This window comes from Glycine max, chromosome 18 (assembly GCF_000004515.6).
Source record: "Glycine max cultivar Williams 82 chromosome 18, Glycine_max_v4.0, whole genome shotgun sequence".
NCBI lineage: Eukaryota > Viridiplantae > Streptophyta > Magnoliopsida > Fabales > Fabaceae > Glycine > Glycine max.
This window is the reverse complement of record NC_038254.2, coordinates 46,620,902-46,640,135: the sequence shown is the minus strand read 5'-3', so window position 1 is coordinate 46,640,135 and position 19,234 is coordinate 46,620,902. Positions and strand designations below refer to the sequence as shown.

General features: G+C 40.0%; 2 protein-coding genes across 2 annotated transcripts; both read right to left on the bottom strand.

Moving 5' to 3' along the window:
* Window positions 1–4,337: 4,337 nt before the first annotated feature.
* Window positions 4,338–11,759, bottom strand: LOC106797019 (uncharacterized). The gene is made up of 2 exons (XM_014770688.3): window positions 8,254–11,759; window positions 4,338–7,975 (listed from the first exon to the last, which is right to left on the bottom strand). The coding sequence occupies exons 1-2, from the start codon at window positions 11,757–11,759 to the stop codon at window positions 4,510–4,512; spliced, it is 6,972 nt and encodes a 2,323-aa protein (XP_014626174.2). The 3' UTR covers window positions 4,338–4,509.
* Window positions 11,760–11,970: 211 nt separating this feature from the next.
* Window positions 11,971–13,413, bottom strand: LOC106797018 (uncharacterized). The gene has a single exon (XM_014770687.1). It carries the CDS (start codon window positions 13,411–13,413, stop codon window positions 11,971–11,973), a length of 1,443 nt encoding a protein of 480 aa, XP_014626173.1.
* Between the last annotated feature and the right edge of the window lie 5,821 nt (window positions 13,414–19,234).

Below are 19,234 nucleotides of genomic sequence, written 5' to 3'. Positions count from 1 at the left end.
TCTATATAATGGCTCGGGGCCGGTTTTTTCCCATTTTTAAAAAAACTTTTCTCTCTCTTCTCTTTTCTCTCTTCCCTTTTTCTCTCTTCTCTCTCTAGCACACACCGCCGGAAGTTGTTTACCGGCGCAGTGGCTGGCCGGCCATGGGTGGCGGCGCCGCCGCGTCGGAAACAGAGTCTCCTCCTTTTTTAAAAAAACTATATGTTCTGAATTCCTTTTTTCTCCTAGTCCTCAAATCCACCGTTATTTTTTGAAAACCAACACTGATAAAGCCTAGATCTAGCCTTGAATCTTAGAAAAAAAGGTGAACTACCTTTGTCCTTATGTTATCGTTTTTACTCTCCCGTACGCCACGATGCGGAGAAAATAAAAAAAATGAAAATAAAAATGCAAGACATAAAATAAACATGATGCTAAAAAATAAAAAAATGCAAGACATAAAGTAAATATGATGCATAGAATAAAAAATAAACAAAATAAAATAATAAAAAAAAAAGCAAAACATAAAATAAGTATGATGCTGAAAATAAAATAAAACGAAAATAAAAATGCAATACAGAAAATAAATATGATGCTAAAAAGAATGCGAGACATAAAAATAAAATGCAAGGCAAAAATAAATAGGGTACATAAAATAAAGAAAATATAAGTGCAAGACAAAAATAAATATGTGGCTGGAAAATAAAATGCAAGACAAACAATTAAACATGATGCTGGAAAATAAATAAAGAAAATAAAAATGCAAGGCATAAAATTAAATATGATGCGTAAAAATAAAAATGCAAGACATAAAATAAATATGGTGCGTAAAAAAAGAAAAAGAAAAGGGTGCAGTAAGGAAAAAAGGGGGTGAGAGTAGGAATCGGAAAAGAAGAAAAGAGAAAAGAAAAAAAAAAAAATGGGCCAGAGGTGAGTCCAGCGGGCCAAAAAAGGAGAACCGGACCGGTTTGGTCCAAGGAAAAAAAAACCGAACCGGTCCGGCCTCTATATAAGGGCTCGGGGCCGGTTTTTTCCCATTTTTAAAAAACTTTTCTCTCTCTTCTCTTTTCTCTCTTCCCTTTTTCTCTCTTCTCTCTCTAGCACACACCGCCGGAAGTTGTTTACCGGCGCAGTGGCTGGCCGGCCATGGGTGGCGGCGCCGCCGCGTCGGAAACAGAGTCTCCTCCTTTTTTAAAAAAAACTACATGTTCTGAATTCCTTTTTTCTCCTAGTCCTCAAATCCACCGTTATTTTTTGAAAACCAACACTGATGAAGCCTAGATCTAGCCTTGAATCTTAGAAAAAAAGGTGAACTACCTTTGTCCTTGTGTTATCGTTTAAGCTTCAGAGTGAAAACGGTTACAGCTTGGGTTGTGGGTGTGGGTGTTTGACGCAGTGCTTGTGGTTGTGTGGGTGTGGGTGTTTGACGCGGTGCTTGTGGTTGTGTGGGTGTGGGTGTTTGACGCGGTGCTTGTGGTTGGTGGTGTTTGGTGTGGGCTTGGCCGCTAGTGGTGGTTGGTGTAGGCTTTAGGCCGCATGAGTGAGTGGGTTACTGTGTTTGCAGGGATTTCTGTTCTAATGTTTTGATTTTATGAGCAAGATGATTTTGGTTTTTTTTTGTTTTTGTTGGTGGTTCACGGAGGAGGAGGGTGTTGCTGAGTGGTGGCTGGTGGTGGCTAGTGGTTCACGGAGGGGAGGGTGGTGTTGAGCGGTGGCTAGGCCGATGGTTAGTGGTGGCTTGGCTGTTGGTATTCCGACTGTTCGTATTCACCTCTGCCCTCTCTCTCCGACATGCACAGTAATTAATGCCGCATTTAAAGGTCATAATTAGGGTAAAAAAACGAAGAGCCCCTCTGGGCCTGGACCGAGAAAACCGAAAAGAAAAAAGAAAAAAGGAAAGGAAAAGGAAAAAGAAAGAAAAAGAAAGAAAAAAAACAAAATATAAAACAGCAAAATAAAAAAATAAAATAAAATAAAAAAAAAATAATAATAATAATAAAAAAAAATAAATAAAAAACGAAAAGAAGATACTAATAAAGATATTAATAATAAAAAACGGAAATAAAAAAAAACACTTAATAAAAGGAAAAGAAAAGAAGAAAATAATAACTAAAAATAAAAAAACAATAAAAAGAGGTAAATAAATAAATAATAATAATAAAAAAGGGGCGTCTTCAAAACAAAAATGAGGTATTTTAAAATACCTCCCTGCCGAAATTTCATCTGAAATGATAGAAATTTCCGGCTTAAAAGACGAGAAAAAAGAAATAAAAACGGGTCAAAAATGGGGTATGACAGATGCCCCTATTTAAGTCTCTTCGTTACGGAGATTTAAAAGTGAAACTTTTAAAGCGACGGGTCGAAGAGATTTAAATACAGAGTACACCATTTTTGACCAATTTCAACTACAAAATGCTATGAATGCACTGTTATGCACGTAATGTTGCGAATGCTTGCGATGCAAGTATGAATGCAAGACGAGGTAAATGGCTCGACTGGGAATAACAAAACCAAATGGTACCCGATTTTGTTAAAGAAAAGGGGTCCGACTGGGGGTCACACGGTTTTACTGGGGGTAAATGTCAGCTGTTCGGTTGACGACGAACTGCCACTGACGACAAAGGAACAAAGATAAATGCCAGATGATCGGGTTATTGCCGAACTAGCCAACTGTCCAGAATTGAAGATAAATGTCAACTGTTCGGGTTATTGCCGAACTAATCAATCTGACCAAAACAAAGATAAATATCAACTGTTCAAGTTATTGCCGAACTAGTCAACTGACAAAAAACAAAGATAAATGTCAACTGTTCAGGTTATTGCTGAACTAATCAACTGACAAGAAGCAAAGATAAATGTCAACTGTTCAGGTTATTGCCGAACTAGTCAACTGACAAAAAACAAAGATAAATGTCAACTGTTCAGGTTATTGCTGAACTAATCAACTGACAAGAAACAAAGATAAATGTCAACTGTTCAGGTTATTGCTGAACTAATCAACTGACAAGAAGCAAAGATAAATGTCAACTGTTCAGGTTATTGCTGAACTAATCAACTGACAAGAAACAAAGATAAATGTCAACTGTTCAGGTTATTGCTGAACTAATCAACTGACAAGAAGCAAAGATAAATGTCAACTGTTCAGGTTATTGCCGAACTAGTCAATCTGACCAAAAACAAAGATAAATATCAACTGTTCAGGTTATTGCTGAACTAATCAACTGACAAGAAGCAAAGATAAATGTCAACTGTTCAGGTTATTGCTGAACTAATCAACTGATGACATGAAACAGAGGCAAATGATGCACAAGCTGTTCATTAAAGAAATTGCCACTTGGCGGAGAGAGGGTGACACCTTTGGATCAGACCCATTGGGGATGACACTTGGGGAAATAGAAGATTACAAATTATTCATGATTGATTGAAATGAAAAGATGATTGAAGCAAGACTCATGATGGTTAATGCAGCCATGTACGCATGATATTGTCTTTATTGTACATGCATGAATGTGTATACGCATGAACGTATGAATGCCTGAATAACGACCCGACTTGTATGACTGTATGGAGATTAACTTGTATGATTATGTGAATGATAAATTTGATGGAACAAGATTGGACAGGTAAGATGGAAAGTGACCCGACGTCGCATCACAAACACTCGGCAATCTTCAATGGGGATGATGCCACCAGGGTGTATCAAAATAGTGACGGAGTAAAGCCCGGCGTATGCAGCAACCGATGGGAATAAACATTTCTTGGGAGAACGTGCCAATCCAAAAAACATGGTAGAAGAGCTAGTGCTTCTGTGGTCATGCTTATTATTATTATTATTATTATTATTATTTTTTTTTTTTTTTTTAAAAAAAAAAAAAAAAAAAAAAAAGCAATTGACCACGTGCAACCTGCAAGGTTTATCCATTCTCAGGATAGCTGTTGACACACCCTTCATCTATTCACGAGTTCAAAGAAAAAGTGTTTTGTTGTTTGTGCTTCTCAAAAAAAGATATGAAAGAAAATTTATGATTTTGAGAAATATTTTGTTTCAAATGCTACCATAAAAAAAAGGAAAGGTTTTATAAGCTGAATAAATGAGAATTCCAAATGAAAGGCAACAGGCTCAAATTTATTTGAAAGAGTGGTGACCTGCCAATGGCATGGCTCCACTGATCTTACAAAGTTTGGAAAATGGTAAATATAAATCGAAGGTTCATTGAACACAATAACCGTTGTTCCCTCTGACAACCTTGAATCCCACTGTTTGGATGCTTCAGATTCAGGGTCTCCTTGACATTCCATTGTGCCTCAAATGAACAAAGATCATCTCAATGCAGTTACTTTGTCTTTTGGTCCTTAAATTTTGCATAGATCGCCCTTTCGGGTTTTCGACCTATCAGGCTAATTATTTTTCTGTTTGATGTCTCTAACTTTTGCCTGGGTCGCCCTTTCGGGTTTTCGACCCACCGAGACGCTCATTTTTGCCTAAGCCGCCCTTTCGGGTTTTCGACTTACCGAGCTGTTCTTTTATTTTTAGACAAAGTATTTCTTGACTGCATCCACATTCACGGGACGAGGGAGCTCATCCCCATCCATAGTCGTAAGAGTCAGTGCACCACCAGAGAAAGTTCTCTTGACGACATATGGGCCTTCGTAATTAGGCGTCCACTTGCCCCTAGAGTCGGGTTGGAAAGATAAAACCTTCTTGAGCACAAGATCTCCTTCTTGAAACACACGAGGATGAACCTTCTTGTCGAAAGCTTGCTTCATCCTCTGTTGATAAAGTTGTCCGTGGCACAAGGCCTTCATGCGTTTTTCTTCAATTAGATTCAACTGATCATATCTGCTTTGGCACCATTCAGCTTCTGATAACTGGGCCTCCATTAGAACTCTCATTGATGGAATCTCAACCTCCACAGGGAGTACTGCTTCCATACCATACACCAAAGAGAAGGGGGTTGCCCCTGTTGAAGTACGCACTGAAGTGCGATACCCATGCAAAGCATACGGTAACATCTCATGCCAGTCTTTGTATGTGACCACCATCTTTTGCACTATCTTCTTGATATTCTTGTTTGCAGCCTCAACTGCGCCATTCATCTGAGGTCTGTAAGGAGAAGAATTGTGATGCTCAATCTTGAACTCTTCACACAAATCTTTCATCATCTTGTTATTCAAGTTCGTTCCATTATCTGTAATGATTCTGTTGGGCACACCATAACGGCAGATGATCTGATTCTTGATAAAGCGGACCACAACTTGCTTAGTCACATTTGCATAAGATGCTGCTTCAACCCACTTGGTGAAGTAATCAATAGCCACTAGAATGAAACGATGCCCGTTTGAAGCCTTCGGTTCGATTCTACCAATCATATCGATGCCCCACATAGAGAAGGGCCACGGAGAAGAAAGAACATTAAGTGTAGTTGGTGGTACATGAATTCTGTCAGCATAAATCTGGCATTTGTGGCATTTCCTTGCGTGTTTGCAACAATCTGTCTCCATCGACATCCAGTAGTAACCTGCTCTCAACAACTTCCTTGCCATTGCATGTCCATTGGAGTGAGTACCAAAGGAGCCTTCATGTATCTCATGCATCAAAAATTCTGCTTCTTGCTTATCTACACACCTGAGTAGTACCATGTCAAAGTTTCTTTTGTACAAAACATCCCCATTTAGGAAGAAATTACCAGACAATCTTCTCAAAGTTCTCCTGTCTTTGTTGGATACTTCGGGTGGATATTCCTGGCTTTGAAGGAAACACTTGATATCATGGAACCAGGGCTTATCATCAACAACCTCTTCGACTGCAAACACGTGAGCGGGCCTCTCGAGGCGCTGAATTCTGATTGTTGGCAAATTATTCCGGTGATTCACTTCGTACATGGAGGATAAAGTTGCTAACGCATCTGCCATCTGGTTCTCATCACGAGGGATGTGGTGAAGCTCCACTTTGTTGAAGAAGGTTAGCAAATGCTTCGCATAATCTTTGTATGGAATCAAGCCGGGGTGGCGAGTTTCCCATTCTCCTTTGATTTGGTTGATTACGAGAGCTGAATCCCCGTAAATGTCAAGGTTCTTGATTTTCAAGTCAATGGCTTTTTCAATGCCCAGGATACATGCTTCATACTCTGCCACATTGTTGGTGCAATCAAACTGTAACCTTGCGGCGAAAGGGAGATGATTACCTTCAGGAGTGATAATAACTGCCCCAATTCCATTGCCAAAGACATTCACGGCTCCATCAAAAATCAAACCCCATCTAGACTCGGGATCTGGACCTTCTCCAAGCAATGGTTCATCACAATCCTTCATCTTCAAGTGCATAATCTCTTCATCAGGAAAGTCAAACTTGATGGGTTGATAGTCCTCAATTGGTTGGTGAGCCAAATGATCAGCAAGAACACTTCCCTTAATTGCCTTCTGGGTGCGGTATTCGATATCATACTCGGATAACAACATCTGCCAACGAGCAATTCTTCCTGTCAGAGCGGGTTTCTCGAAGATATACTTGATCGGGTCCATCTTGGATATTAGCCAGGTGGTGTGGTTAATCATGTAGTGACGAAGACGCTTGGCAGCCCAAGCTAGTGCACAACAAGTTTTCTCAAGTAGGGAGTACCTGGACTCACAATCGGTAAACTTCTTGCTCAAGTAGTAGATGGCATGTTCTTTCCTTCCGGTCTCATCCTGTTGTCCGAGCACACAGCCCATAGAATCTTCTAACACAGTCAAGTACATAATCAGAGGCCTTCCTTCAACTGGAGGTATAAGGATTGGAGGTTCTAGCAGATAATTCTTGATACTATCAAAAGCCTTTTGACAATCTTCGGTCCAAACAACCCCTTGATCTTTTCGAAGCAACTTGAATATAGGTCCGCATGTGGCTGTCATGTGCGAGATGAAACGAGAAATGTAATTTAGACGCCCAAGAAAACCTCTCACTTGTTTCTCTGTTTGTGGAACCGGCATTTCTCTAATGGCCCTGACCTTGTCAGGATCTACTTCAATACCTTTCTGACTGACAATGAAACCTAAGAGTTTTCCAGATCTAACACCAAAGGTACATTTGTTGGGATTCAGTCGAAGTTGGTACTTTCTCAGCCGTTGAAACATCTTCAGCAAGTACTCGACATGTTCTTCTTCAGTGCCTGACTTGACAATCATATCATCCACGTACACTTCTATCTCTTTGTGCATCATGTCATGAAAGAGAGTGGTCATGCCTCTTTGGTAAGTGGCACCTGCATTTATCAACCCAAAGGGCATTACCCTGTAACAAAAGGTGCCCCAAGGCGTGATGAAAGATGTCTTTTCTCTATCTTCGACTGCCATCTTGATCTGATTGTACCCAGAGAAACCGTCCATGAAGGAGAAGACCTTGGACTTTGCAGCGCTGTCAACCAATACATCGATGTGAGGTAGAGGAAAGTCATCTTTCGGACTAGCCTTGTTCAAATCTCGGTAGTCAACGCACATCCTGACCTTGCCGTCCCTCTTTGGAACAGGCACTATGTTGGCTAACCATTGAGGATACTCTGATGTGACAAGAAAACCTGCATCGATCTGCTTCTGTACTTCCTCTTTGATCTTGAGAGCCATGTCAGGGCGAGTTCTTCTCAGTTTCTGTTTGACCGGTGGGCATTCGGGCTTCAAAGGCAAACGGTGCTCCACAATACGGGGATCCAAGCCGGGCATATCCTGGTACGACCATGCGAACACATCGGCATATTCTTTGAGTAATTCAATCACCTTTCGTTTGACAGTTGCCTCAAGCGATGCCCCAATCTTGACTTCCTTCTTATCTTCCTCGGTTCCCAAGTTAATCACCTCTACTAACTCCTCATGAGGCTGAATGGTTTTCTTTTCATATTCCAATAACCGAGCAAGTTCCTCCGGGATTTCATCATCCTCCTCCTCTTCAGCCTCGTAGACAGGAGATTCGTAGTTGGGAGAGAGTGCAGGGTTATTATGTTCAACGGGCTCATAAATGCCTAGTCTGCATATGATTGATGATTGATTTTAGAAAATGAGTGAACAATGCGGACTTTTTATAATTAATTGAAATCAGAAAACAAAAATAAAATATTTTGGGTTTTTTGTGTTACCATTTTCCAGAAAGAGCAATAAGCATAGATATCGGGATAAACCACATTTTCCATTAATAAGAGTAGTGCTTGAAACAAAACAGCCCTACATAATTGCGCTTTCGTCCTGGGCAAGACGAAAGGATCCTTTTTTGAAAAACAAACAAACAGAAAAACAAAGACACATTACTTTGATGCATGAACCACTGAAGGGATGTCAACCGCGTCCCAGTTGCGAACAAGTTTTCCAGGTGTGACAAATGCAAGCACTATCTCTTCAGGAGCATCTTCCAAGACAGCATTGGCTTCTGGCGAGTTGTTGATGAACCCGACGCTACAAAAGGTGCTAGTAATGGAGCTTGATCCAACACTGTTCGTTGCGGATCCTGCAGAAGAAGCAAATCCCAGTCCTTCACGGTTTTTACTCTCCAGCAACTGCACAACTTTTCCCCATCCTACACCTGTTCCTTCCTGCACCACTTTCTGTGCGCTCTTCCAAGTAGCAAAAGATACTTCATTTTTCTCTGGCTTTTTACCCTCTAAAGTCAGGCCTTGGAAAGAGGTTCCTTCTGTTTCATCAGCACCAATAAAGGAAAAAGCTGACAAATGACTAACCAACAAGGCTTCCTCTCCACTCACAGTGATCAATTTCCCATTTCTGACAAACTTCAGCTTTTGATGCAAGGTGGACGTCACGGCCCCAGCTCCATGGATCCATGGCCTACCCAAAAGGCAACTGTATGCGGCTTGGATATCCATCACCTGGAATGTAATTTGGAAAACAAACGGCCCAATTGTAATGGGCAAATCAACCTCCCCGATAACAGACTTTCTTGATCCATCAAACGCTTTGACAACCACCCCGCTTCTTCTCATGGGAGGCCCCCGGTAGGAAAGTTGATCTAATGTGGATTTGGCCATTACATTCAATGAGGAACCAGTGTCCACAAGTACATTCGACAGAGCATCTGACTTGCAGTTCACCGATATATGTAACGCCAGATTGTGGTTCCTCCCCTCCTCAGGAAGTTCTTCATCACTAAAACTCAAATTATTGCAGGCAGTAATGTTTCCTACTATACTGTCCAATTGATTAACAGTCACGTCCCTCTCCACAAAAGCTTGGTCCAACACCTTCATTAGAGCCTCACGGTGTGCTTCTGAGTTCAATAGCAGAGACAAAATGGATATCTTAGAGGGAGTTTGCAGCAGCTGGTCTACTACTTTATACTCACTCTTCTGGATCAGTTTCAGAATTTCGTCATGATCAGAATTCTTACTAGTCCCATTGGATTGGCCTACTTCCTTCCTTGTACCGGGGCCGTTCACTGTCACCTGTTTAACTGCCGGATCATTCACTTTCTTTGCAAACAATGTGGGGATAACACGTCCATTCCTCAGAACTTTACCGTCATTAGCAACGTTGTCCACAGAAATCGCAGGAGTTAGAGAGGGCAAAGGCACCTCCTGCCCACCTTCCAACATCGTGGCACTATACTTGTAAGGGACTGCTTTTAGAGAAGCATACGGCATAGGTCCTGGCAAGCTAATCACCAGTGGAGTAGTAGTTGATTCCCCACTGTTATAGCTTATTTCCAACCGCTGAAACTCGGGGGTGATGACGCACACTTCTTTGTCCTTCCTCGTGATGATAAGTTCTCTGCTGTCTATCAGCCCTTGTACGTCCTCTTGTACCTTCGGGCATCCTTTTACATTCACCGGACATATTTCACACGCTGCATGATCATGGTCAAACAGAGCTGCCTCGCACATCTTGATATGTATTGGGACCAGGGGAGTTCGAACGTGCTGGACGTTCAGGATGACACCGTCTTCATCACAATCTTGTATCATGTTAACAGCAGGCCCATGGTTCGGTAGAGGGTTCGCCTGAACATTGGGATTCTGATCTTTAAAGGATAGCAAGTTGGCCCGGACTAGTTTTTGCACTTCATTCTTCAGGACATAGCAGTTTTCAACGTCATGACCTGGGGCCCCTTGGTGGAAAGCGCAGGTTAAATCATGACGAAACCAGGGAGGTAAAACATCTGGTGTACGAGGGGGTGTTCTGACCTGGACAAGGTTTTTGGCGAGCAGGGCGGGGAGTAAGTCAGCATATTTCATCGGGATTGGATCAAAGGTTGTTTTCTGGCGGTTTTGTGAGTGATATGGTTGTTGGGGGGTTTGCGGGCGATTTTGTTGTTTTTGAGGGTATTGTGGCTGATGGTATTGCTGTGGAGGGTATTGCTGTGGAGGGTATTGTTGTGGAGGGTATTGTTGTGGAGGGTACGGGTGTGGAGGGTATGGGTAGGGGTAATGTGGCCTTTGTTGGTGATATGATGGGTTTGGGATAGCGGATGCGACATTCGCAACCTGACGATATGGGGTGAAATTCTGCTGAGGCTTACCATGAGCTACCATCCCCACCTCTTGATCTTTCTTCTTCGCAAAGTGGCCTCCAAACTTCTTGGCATTGCTTGCAGCAGGGGCACTTTCCCCAGTCAAACGTCCCTCTCGGACACCTTCCTCTAATCGCACCCCCATGTTGACCATTTCGGTGAAGTCTGTTGGTGCACTTGCAACCATTTTCTCGTAATAAAACTGGCTCAGGGTCTTCAGAAATATTTTGGTCATTTCCCTTTCTTCCAACGGCGGGACAATCTGGGCAGCCACTTCCCTCCAACGTTGGGCATACTCCTTGAACGTTTCCTTCTCTTTTTGTGTCATCGCACGGAGCTGATCACGATCTGGGGCCATGTCCAAATTGTACTTATACTGCCGGATGAACGCTTCACCCAGGTCATTGAAAGTACGAATGCTCGCACTGTCCAAATTCATATACCACTTCAGAGCGGCCCCAGTTAGGCTGTCCTGAAAGAAATGAATAAGCAGCTTATGATTGTCAGTATACATGGACATTTTCCGCGCGTACATCACCAAGTGACTGCGGGGACAAGAGTTCCCTTTATACTTATCGAAGTCTGGCACCTTGAACTTGTGTGGGATAGTAACATTTGGGACCAAGCATAATTCACAGGCGTCCTTCCCGAACAGATCTCTTCCTCGGAGGGCTTCGACTTCCCTTTGCATACCATCAAATCTTTCTTGGAGTTCTTCCATCTTGTCGAAGGCTACAACATTTTCAGCTTGGAAAATTGGTTCAACCTCTTGTTGAATAGTGTGAATCAGTGGAGCTGAATAAGTCATTGCAGCTTGAGGGAAAGAGGTACTGGGTTGCGGAACTGGTGCTGACTGCTGAGCAAAAGGCGGTGGAACTTCAGATACAGCGGGCTGGGGGCTTCCACAGACTGGAGGTGGCATTCCCCATGTACAACCTGGAGGCAAAAAGAGGGGTGGAGAAGTCACCGTAGATAGCGGGGTTGTGCTCACCAAGGGCTGCTCTACAGTAGCGGCGGCAGCTTGAGAGTTCTGGGCTGACAGGAGTGCACTCATCATGGTCGTCAACCTATCCATTCCCTCTCGTAAAGTGGCAACCTCCTCCCTGAGACTCTGATTTTCTTGTTCAACTATATCCATCCTCTTCCGATTGGCCCTGGTGTTGTAAATGCGAGTGGGTTTGTGGAGAATTCGTCGGGCCACTTTCCTTGGGCGGCGGTTGATTGACTCCCCCCCTTTTTGAAGTAGTGAACACAGTGTGAGACTCGATTTAGAAACCACGAATGCAACATGATGCATGCTTATGCTTATGCAAAAAGAAAGGGAACAAATTATTATCGAAGAACTTGTTAGAGAAATTGTAAACATCATAAACTGAAACACTTCACTTAAGCATTGGAATATTACAAAGAATTTTTTTTTTTTTTTTTTTTTTTTTTTTTTTTTTTTTTTACAAGCCAAGAGATTTCGGGAGCTAAAATCTAAACATAAGGTCCTAAGAACTTCAGACTCAAACTCCCGGAGTAGATGGGTCCTCGGAATCTGAATGTGCACGGGAGAACAAGTCCATAAACTTCCTCTTCCTTCTAGCATCTTGGTGGAGCAAAACGTCTTTCCGACGAAGCAAGTCGTCCTTCTCAATCATCCTCTGGTTCTGGATAAAAAGCTCACGGCTCTGTTGGGCTATCTTTCCCTTCAAAGTCTCATTCTCTTGCTCTAGCTCCTGGCATCTCCTCTTCCAAGTTTCTTTTTCTTGCCTTTCTTTGGTTAATTGTTCATGAAACTCTTCCTTAGTATCAAAGGGGATAGGCAAGGATGATGGTGGGATGGTGGACGATAGGTATCTAGGTAAGCGGTAGGGTAGACCAAAGCTCTTGGTCCTATCAATAACCCACTGGGTATAAGATTCGTGCACATAGTCTGATTTCTTTCCCAACTGACTTCTGTTGAGTCTGCGGATAGCGCTCCAAGCTTGTGCGAATCTTTCCCTTTTGTTCGAGTGATCTCCATGGTTAAGATAGAATTCATTAGTCAAGGCAAGGTTGTTTGGTTTTGTCTTCATCGGGTACCCAAATTGTCGTCGAGCGAGGAGTGGGTTGTAGCTAATTCCGCCACGCATACCCAAAAGAGGTACGTTGGGATATTCACCACAACTCACAATAATCTCTCCAACATCACTAGCTGCTTGGTACCAAACAATGTCAGATGGGTCAAGAGTCATGATTCGGCGAGGCCAGGAAAGCTTGTCATCATTGGTCTTGAAGGCACGGGATTGAGGTAAGTGGAAGGTAAACCATTGATAGAGTAAAGGTGCACAACAAGAAATGGTTCCCCGGCCAGCCTGGGTACGGTCATGGATAGAATGGTAGGTATCGGCGAGTAGAGTGGGTACGGGGTTCTTTGTAAGAAAGATTTTAATGGCATTGATATCGATGAAGTTGTCAACATTTGGGAAGAATAAAAGGCCATATATAAGGAGGGCTAGGATAGAATGGAAGGCAAGTATACTAGCTGCTTCAGCAAATATGGAGGCTTGTTGGTAGAGGAAGTGGGTGGGGAGACCTTGGAGGCCTCCTTTAGAGGTAAGGTTTGCTTGGATGATGGAGGTTTTAAGATGGAGGGCGGCTGCGATGTCGGAGGGTTTAGGGGTAGGCTCAAAACCATGGAAAGGTATCTTGTCTGGCACAGGTAAACCTACTAGGTAGGAGTACTCTTCAAGTGTGGGGACAAGCTGGTAATCGGGAAATGTGAAGCAATGGTAGAGCGGGTCATAGAACTGAACCAGGGTCTCTAGGCATCCTTCCTCAACATCTACTCTAAGAATTCTGAGCAACTTCCCATGATGAGCTTGAAAATCAACTGGATCACTTACTAAAGATGCTAGCTCCCTTAATCTCAACAGGTCTGTTTTTTTGAAAAGGTACTTCCTAGTGCTTCTCAGTGGGATGTCCATATCTACAAAGTTTACAAAAAGCTTGTCTAAGTCCTTCGATAATTTGGATGAAAAAAAAGAGTTTATGCATGGATGCATGTATGCATGATTATGCCACAGTATGGAGAAAACATGGTGAAGTTAAGTCCAAAATGTTGGAGTTAAGGGTAAACACGCCATTTGGTAAGGACTATGGTTTCATATGTACCTGTATCACGGGTTCTACCAAGTTCCCAAAGTCATTGACCACTTCCGGATATTGTCGGATTACGGGACTACTCCCGGTCCAACAACGTCCATAGGAAAGCCTCGTTTGAGTGTAGTATCGCGTATCAACCAATTCAAGACTACTCTTGATTAGCCACCGCACTACGTCCTAAAAGGCTAAGATGGGTTAAAGGTAACTAAAGGTCCTCAACTTCATAGGTCGCTTGGAAATATCAATGCTGAGCACGACTACTCATGCCAACATAGTAATATTCCCAAGATCCCTCCATTGAGCGGGGTTATCACATGTGCCACATCCGAAACTCACTCTCGGAAAGACACTATGATTATACCACCATCCTATCTTATGTTTCCCTCAAGTCCGGGTGTAGGACTTATCTCACCACTCACGTAAAAGATAAACATTTAGGCACGTATTTACAGTTTCAAATAATAATAAAGCATAAAGATGAAGAAAAACAAGATAGGTTTAACCCACTTAGGAGTGTGATCCCCAGTGGAGTCGCCATTTCCTGTCGCGGTGATTTTTGGATATCAAGCTATTGATTAGCATTGACTCGCATTTTTAAGATCACCACCGATCTTTTATTTTTCCGAAGAAAAGGGAGAAAGCTCGAAAAACCCTATTTTTGAGAGATCAAAGGTCCGGGGGTTGGTTACGCAAAGGGAAGGTACTAGCACCCTAAACGTCTATAGTACTCTATAGGAACCTCTTGCTTATTTTATCTTTATGCTAAATTAATTATTTGTTTGGAAATAAATGCTCAAGTGTGGAAAGATTAAAGAGGTGGGTTCGAAAGAAAGGAGAAGAAAAAAGTTTTTGTTTATTTTTATTTGATTTGGGAAGACAAAGTCTTTTGCCTACATACCCGAATGGGATCAAAATCATGTAGTTCGGAGTAGAAAGTCAAGTGATTGGTTTTGATTGATTTTAAAGTTCGAAAAAAGAAGAGTTTAGGCAAGGTAAGAGGCCGAAAAGGCATAGAAGAAATAAAAGAAGTGAGTTCGATTGATTTTAAATTAGAAAAAATGTTTTGATTGATTAAAGATTGATTAAAGATTTGATTAGGAAAGAAAGAAAAGATTGACCCTTTTTTTTGAAATTTTGATTATGGAAAGTTTTTGTTTTTTTTTTTTTTTTTTTTTTTTTTTTTTTCTAATTGGCAATAATAAGTCTAAACGCGCCGGATCCCTTAAATATGCTGGAAGAAATAATAAAATGCATGAAATACAAAACAATAAATACATATGGTGCATAAAATAAATAAAGAAAATGAAATGCAAGACATAAAAATAAATATAATGCTGGAAATAAATAAATTTTTTTTTTTTTTTTACATTGGACCTAGATACATTCTAATTGGCAATAATAAATAAAAATTGCAAATGCATTAAAATAAATATGCTGGAAGAAATGATAAAATGCATGAAATACAAAACAATAAATACATATGGTGCATAAAATAAACAAAGAAAATGAAATGCAAGACATAAAAATAAATATAATGCTGGAAATAAATAAAAAAATGAAAATAAAAATGCAAGACATAAAATAAACATGATGCTAAAAAATAAAAAAATGCAAGACATAAAGTAAATATGATGCATAGAATAAAAAATAAACAAAATAAAATAATAAAAAAAAAAACAAGACATAAAATAAGTATGATGCTGAAAATAAAATAAAACGAAAATAAAAATGCAATACAGAAAATAAATATGATGCTAAAAAGAATGCGAGACATAAAAATAAAATGCAAGGCAAAAATAAATAGGGTACATAAAATAAAGAAAATATAAGTGCAAGACAAAAATAAATATGTGGCTGGAAAATAAAATGCAAGACAAACAATTAAACATGATGCTGGAAAATAAATAAAGAAAATAAAAATGCAAGGCATAAAATTAAATATGATGCGTAAAAATAAAAATGCAAGACATAAAATAAATATGGTGCGTAAAAAAAGAAAAAGAAAAGGGTGCAGTAAGGAAAAAAGGGGGGTGAGAGTAGGAATCGGAAAAGAAGAAAAAGAGAAAAGAAAAAAAAAAAAATGGGCCAGAGGTGAGTCCAGCGGGCCAAAAAAGGAGAACCGGACCGGTTTGGTCCAAGGAAAAAAAAAACCGAACCGGTCCGGCCTCTATATAATGGCTCGGGGCCGGTTTTTTCCCATTTTTAAAAAAACTTTTCTCTCTCTTCTCTTTTCTCTCTTCCCTTTTTCTCTCTTCTCTCTCTAGCACACACCGCCGGAAGTTGTTTACCGGCGCAGTGGCTGGCCGGCCATGGGTGGCGGCGCCGCCGCGTCGGAAACAGAGTCTCCTCCTTTTTTAAAAAAACTATATGTTCTGAATTCCTTTTTTCTCCTAGTCCTCAAATCCACCGTTATTTTTTGAAAACCAACACTGATAAAGCCTAGATCTAGCCTTGAATCTTAGAAAAAAAGGTGAACTACCTTTGTCCTTATGTTATCGTTTAAGCTTCAGAGTGAAAACGGTTACAGCTTGGGTTGTGGGTGTGGGTGTTTGACGCAGTGCTTGTGGTTGTGTGGGTGTGGGTGTTTGACGCGGTGCTTGTGGTTGTGTGGGTGTGGGTGTTTGACGCGGTGCTTGTGGTTGGTGGTGTTTGGTATGGGCTTGGCCGCTAGTGGTGGTTGGTGTAGGCTTTAGGCCGCATGAGTGAGTGGGTTACTGTGTTTGCAGGGATTTCTGTTCTAATGTTTTGATTTTATGAGCAAGATGATTTTGGTTTTTTTTTTTGTTTTTGTTGGTGGTTCACGGAGGAGGAGGGTGTTGCTGAGTGGTGGCTGGTGGTGGCTAGTGGTTCACGGAGGGGGAGGGTGGTGTTGAGCGGTGGCTAGGCCGATGGTTAGTGGTGGCTTGGCTGTTGGTATTCCGACTGTTCGTATTCACCTCTGCCCTCTCTCTCCGACATGCACAGTAATTAATGCCGCATTTAAAGGTCATAATTAGGGTAAAAAAACGAAGAGCCCCTCTGGGCCTGGACCGAGAAAACCGAAAAGAAAAAAGAAAAAAAGGAAAGGAAAAGGAAAAAGAAAGAAAAAGAAAGAAAAAAAACAAAATATAAAACAGCAAAATAAAAAAATAAAATAAAATAAAATAAAAAATAAAATAATAATAATAATAAAAAAAATAAATAAAAAAACGAAAAGAAGATACTAATAAAGATATTAATAATAAAAAAACGGAAATAAAAAAAAAACACTTAATAAAAGGAAAAGAAAAGAAGAAAATAATAACTAAAAATAAAAAACAATAAAAAGAGGTAAATAAATAAATAAAAATAATAAAAAAGGGGCGTCTTCAAAACAAAAATGAGGTATTTTAAAATACCTCCCTGCCGAAATTTCATCTGAAATGATAGAAATTTCCGGCTTAAAAGACGAGAAAAAAGAAATAAAAACGGGTCAAAAATGGGGTATGACAACGCTTGTGCACTTACATCATCTCTTATAGCACTTACTTGAGTTTACTTTTATGCATACATGCTCATATACGCATATACAAGTTTACTCTCCTAACTCATATACTTACTTGAGCGTCAATGTCATTTGTTTTGCAGGTCTCCTCTCTTGTCCTTTTAACAAAGATCACTCTTAAAGTCGACATGCAAAGTCCAGGAGCCCACTTTGGCCATGTCCACCTTGATGTGTCTCAGCTTCAAGTTTTGGTAAGTATAATAGTGATGGTGTGATGGTGGTGGTGATGACAAAGGCAAGCTGTGGGGGCAGTGGCAGTGGTGGTGGAATGGTGGTGATGGTGGTAGCTATGACAACGACAATTACTAACCATTTGGCAAGTGTACCAAATGTCCAAGTAGTAAAGACTCGGAAGTCCGAGTGTCGATTTCCATAGGGACTTTGTTTTGTATTTGTGTTGGATAATTTTCAATTTATAAGAGGAAAAGATAAAATGAGGTAAAAAAATATGAATTTAAAAGAACAGGATATAAAATAATAAATATTAATAGACAAAAGAAATAATAGAGACTTCAATGAGATGAGAATGTTAGGATCTAACATGCCTTATTTGTTATTTTTTATTTTCTTTATCAATCAGGTGAATTTATCCTACCCACATCTATTAGATTACTTGCCCCTGATGTCTCACGATGACAAGCCTATTTTACTTATCTATCTCCCAAATGTATTTGCAAAGATTCAATAGATAAAATGCATGAAGTTCTAATTCTAGATGTTTGCTTTGATGCATGGGTATAATGAAATCACTCTATGTCTAGCAAAGATTTTATTAAGATATCATTTCCTTTTAGTTCTATTAGAAATTACCCTCTATTGAGCGACTAATTCCTAAAACAGATGCATGCAAGATCTTCCTTGTATTTCTATTAAGGATTACCCTCTATCGAGCACCTAACCCCCAAAGATGATGTAAGGATGAATAATGCATGAAATTAAAAGGAAGGATAATAAGAAAGAAAACACCTGTTTGGATTGATAAATATGAAGTGTACAATACATCTTTTGGCTTTTTAGGCCTGTCAAACTCTAACTAAAGGTTTAGCCTCTCATAACCATAAGGGGCTTTACACTTGAAAATGGGTTTAGAAACTGATGGAAGAGAAGGGATGGAAAAAGGGAATAGAAAATGATGAGAGAGAAGAAAGAATTCCCTAAGGGAGAGTTCTCAGGCTTTGGGTGTATATTAGAGTGCTCTTAGACTCAGTGTGTCTTTTCTCCTTGGCCCGACTCTCTTTTTATAATTGTTGGAGTGGACTTGGGTCTGCGTGTTCTCGCTTAGCGCGCCTCTCCCTCGCTTAGCACCAGCGCTTGTTTTCGCGTTGAGCATGTCTTGCGTGCTAAGCGCGCAATGGGCTGGGCCTTGTTCAATTTTTTTGCTTATTTTCTTCACCTTTTAGGCTTTTAATCCCTCCTTTTGTAAGCCATGAATAGGAAAAACATCAGTTCTTAGCTATTAAACTTGAATAACTACTAAATAATTATTTTTAAGGATATTTTCATTAATTTTTATTATAAAAAACAACTCATAATCAGCAGTTATCAACAATGGTAGTGGTAGCGACAGTGTGGCAATGACAATGACAATAGCAAGTGCGGTGATGGTTAGAATGTGTTTTATAATACTAAAAATCAAATTCATAAATTTTTTTCTTGATTTTGGTTATAAATATAAAACTGTTTTGAAATTAAGTTAAAAATTAACTTAGTTCCATCTTTTTTCAATGCATTTTATTTTAAAAATTACATTTGAAAATAAAAAGCAATCATCCCAAACGGGACCTTAAGTTTCACTTGTTCTTAACAAAAAAAAAAATCAACTTAAAAAAAGGTTTCACTTTAATGCGTGTATAACGATAAAATGACACTTGATAGCCGCAAAGTTTGTTGTCCCATAGAGCTGCCACCTTTTAATTTTATTTTAATAAGCAAAAAGTGAGATCATGGATTAATTTATAATTTAACAAAAGTCATGTCACATAGTATAACTTTATAATTCAATTTAAGACATTGTGTTTAATAGTGATAAATGAAAAGGAATGAAAGAGAGATGAGGATTTTTTTATCATTAGGAGGTAATTTTTTTAAAAAAAATGATTAAATTTAGTATTTTTTTAATT

Coding starts and splice junctions, on each gene's coding strand:
- LOC106797019 (XM_014770688.3), bottom strand. CDS start 11,759: ATGCATCATGTTGCATTCGTGGTTTCTAAATCGAGTCTCACACTGTGT. Junction 7,976..8,253: donor TCAGTGGTTCATGCATCAAA/GTAATGTGTCTT, acceptor AATCATATGCAG/ACTAGGCATTTATGAGCCCG.
- LOC106797018 (XM_014770687.1), bottom strand. CDS start 13,413: ATGGACATCCCACTGAGAAGCACTAGGAAGTACCTTTTCAAAAAAACA.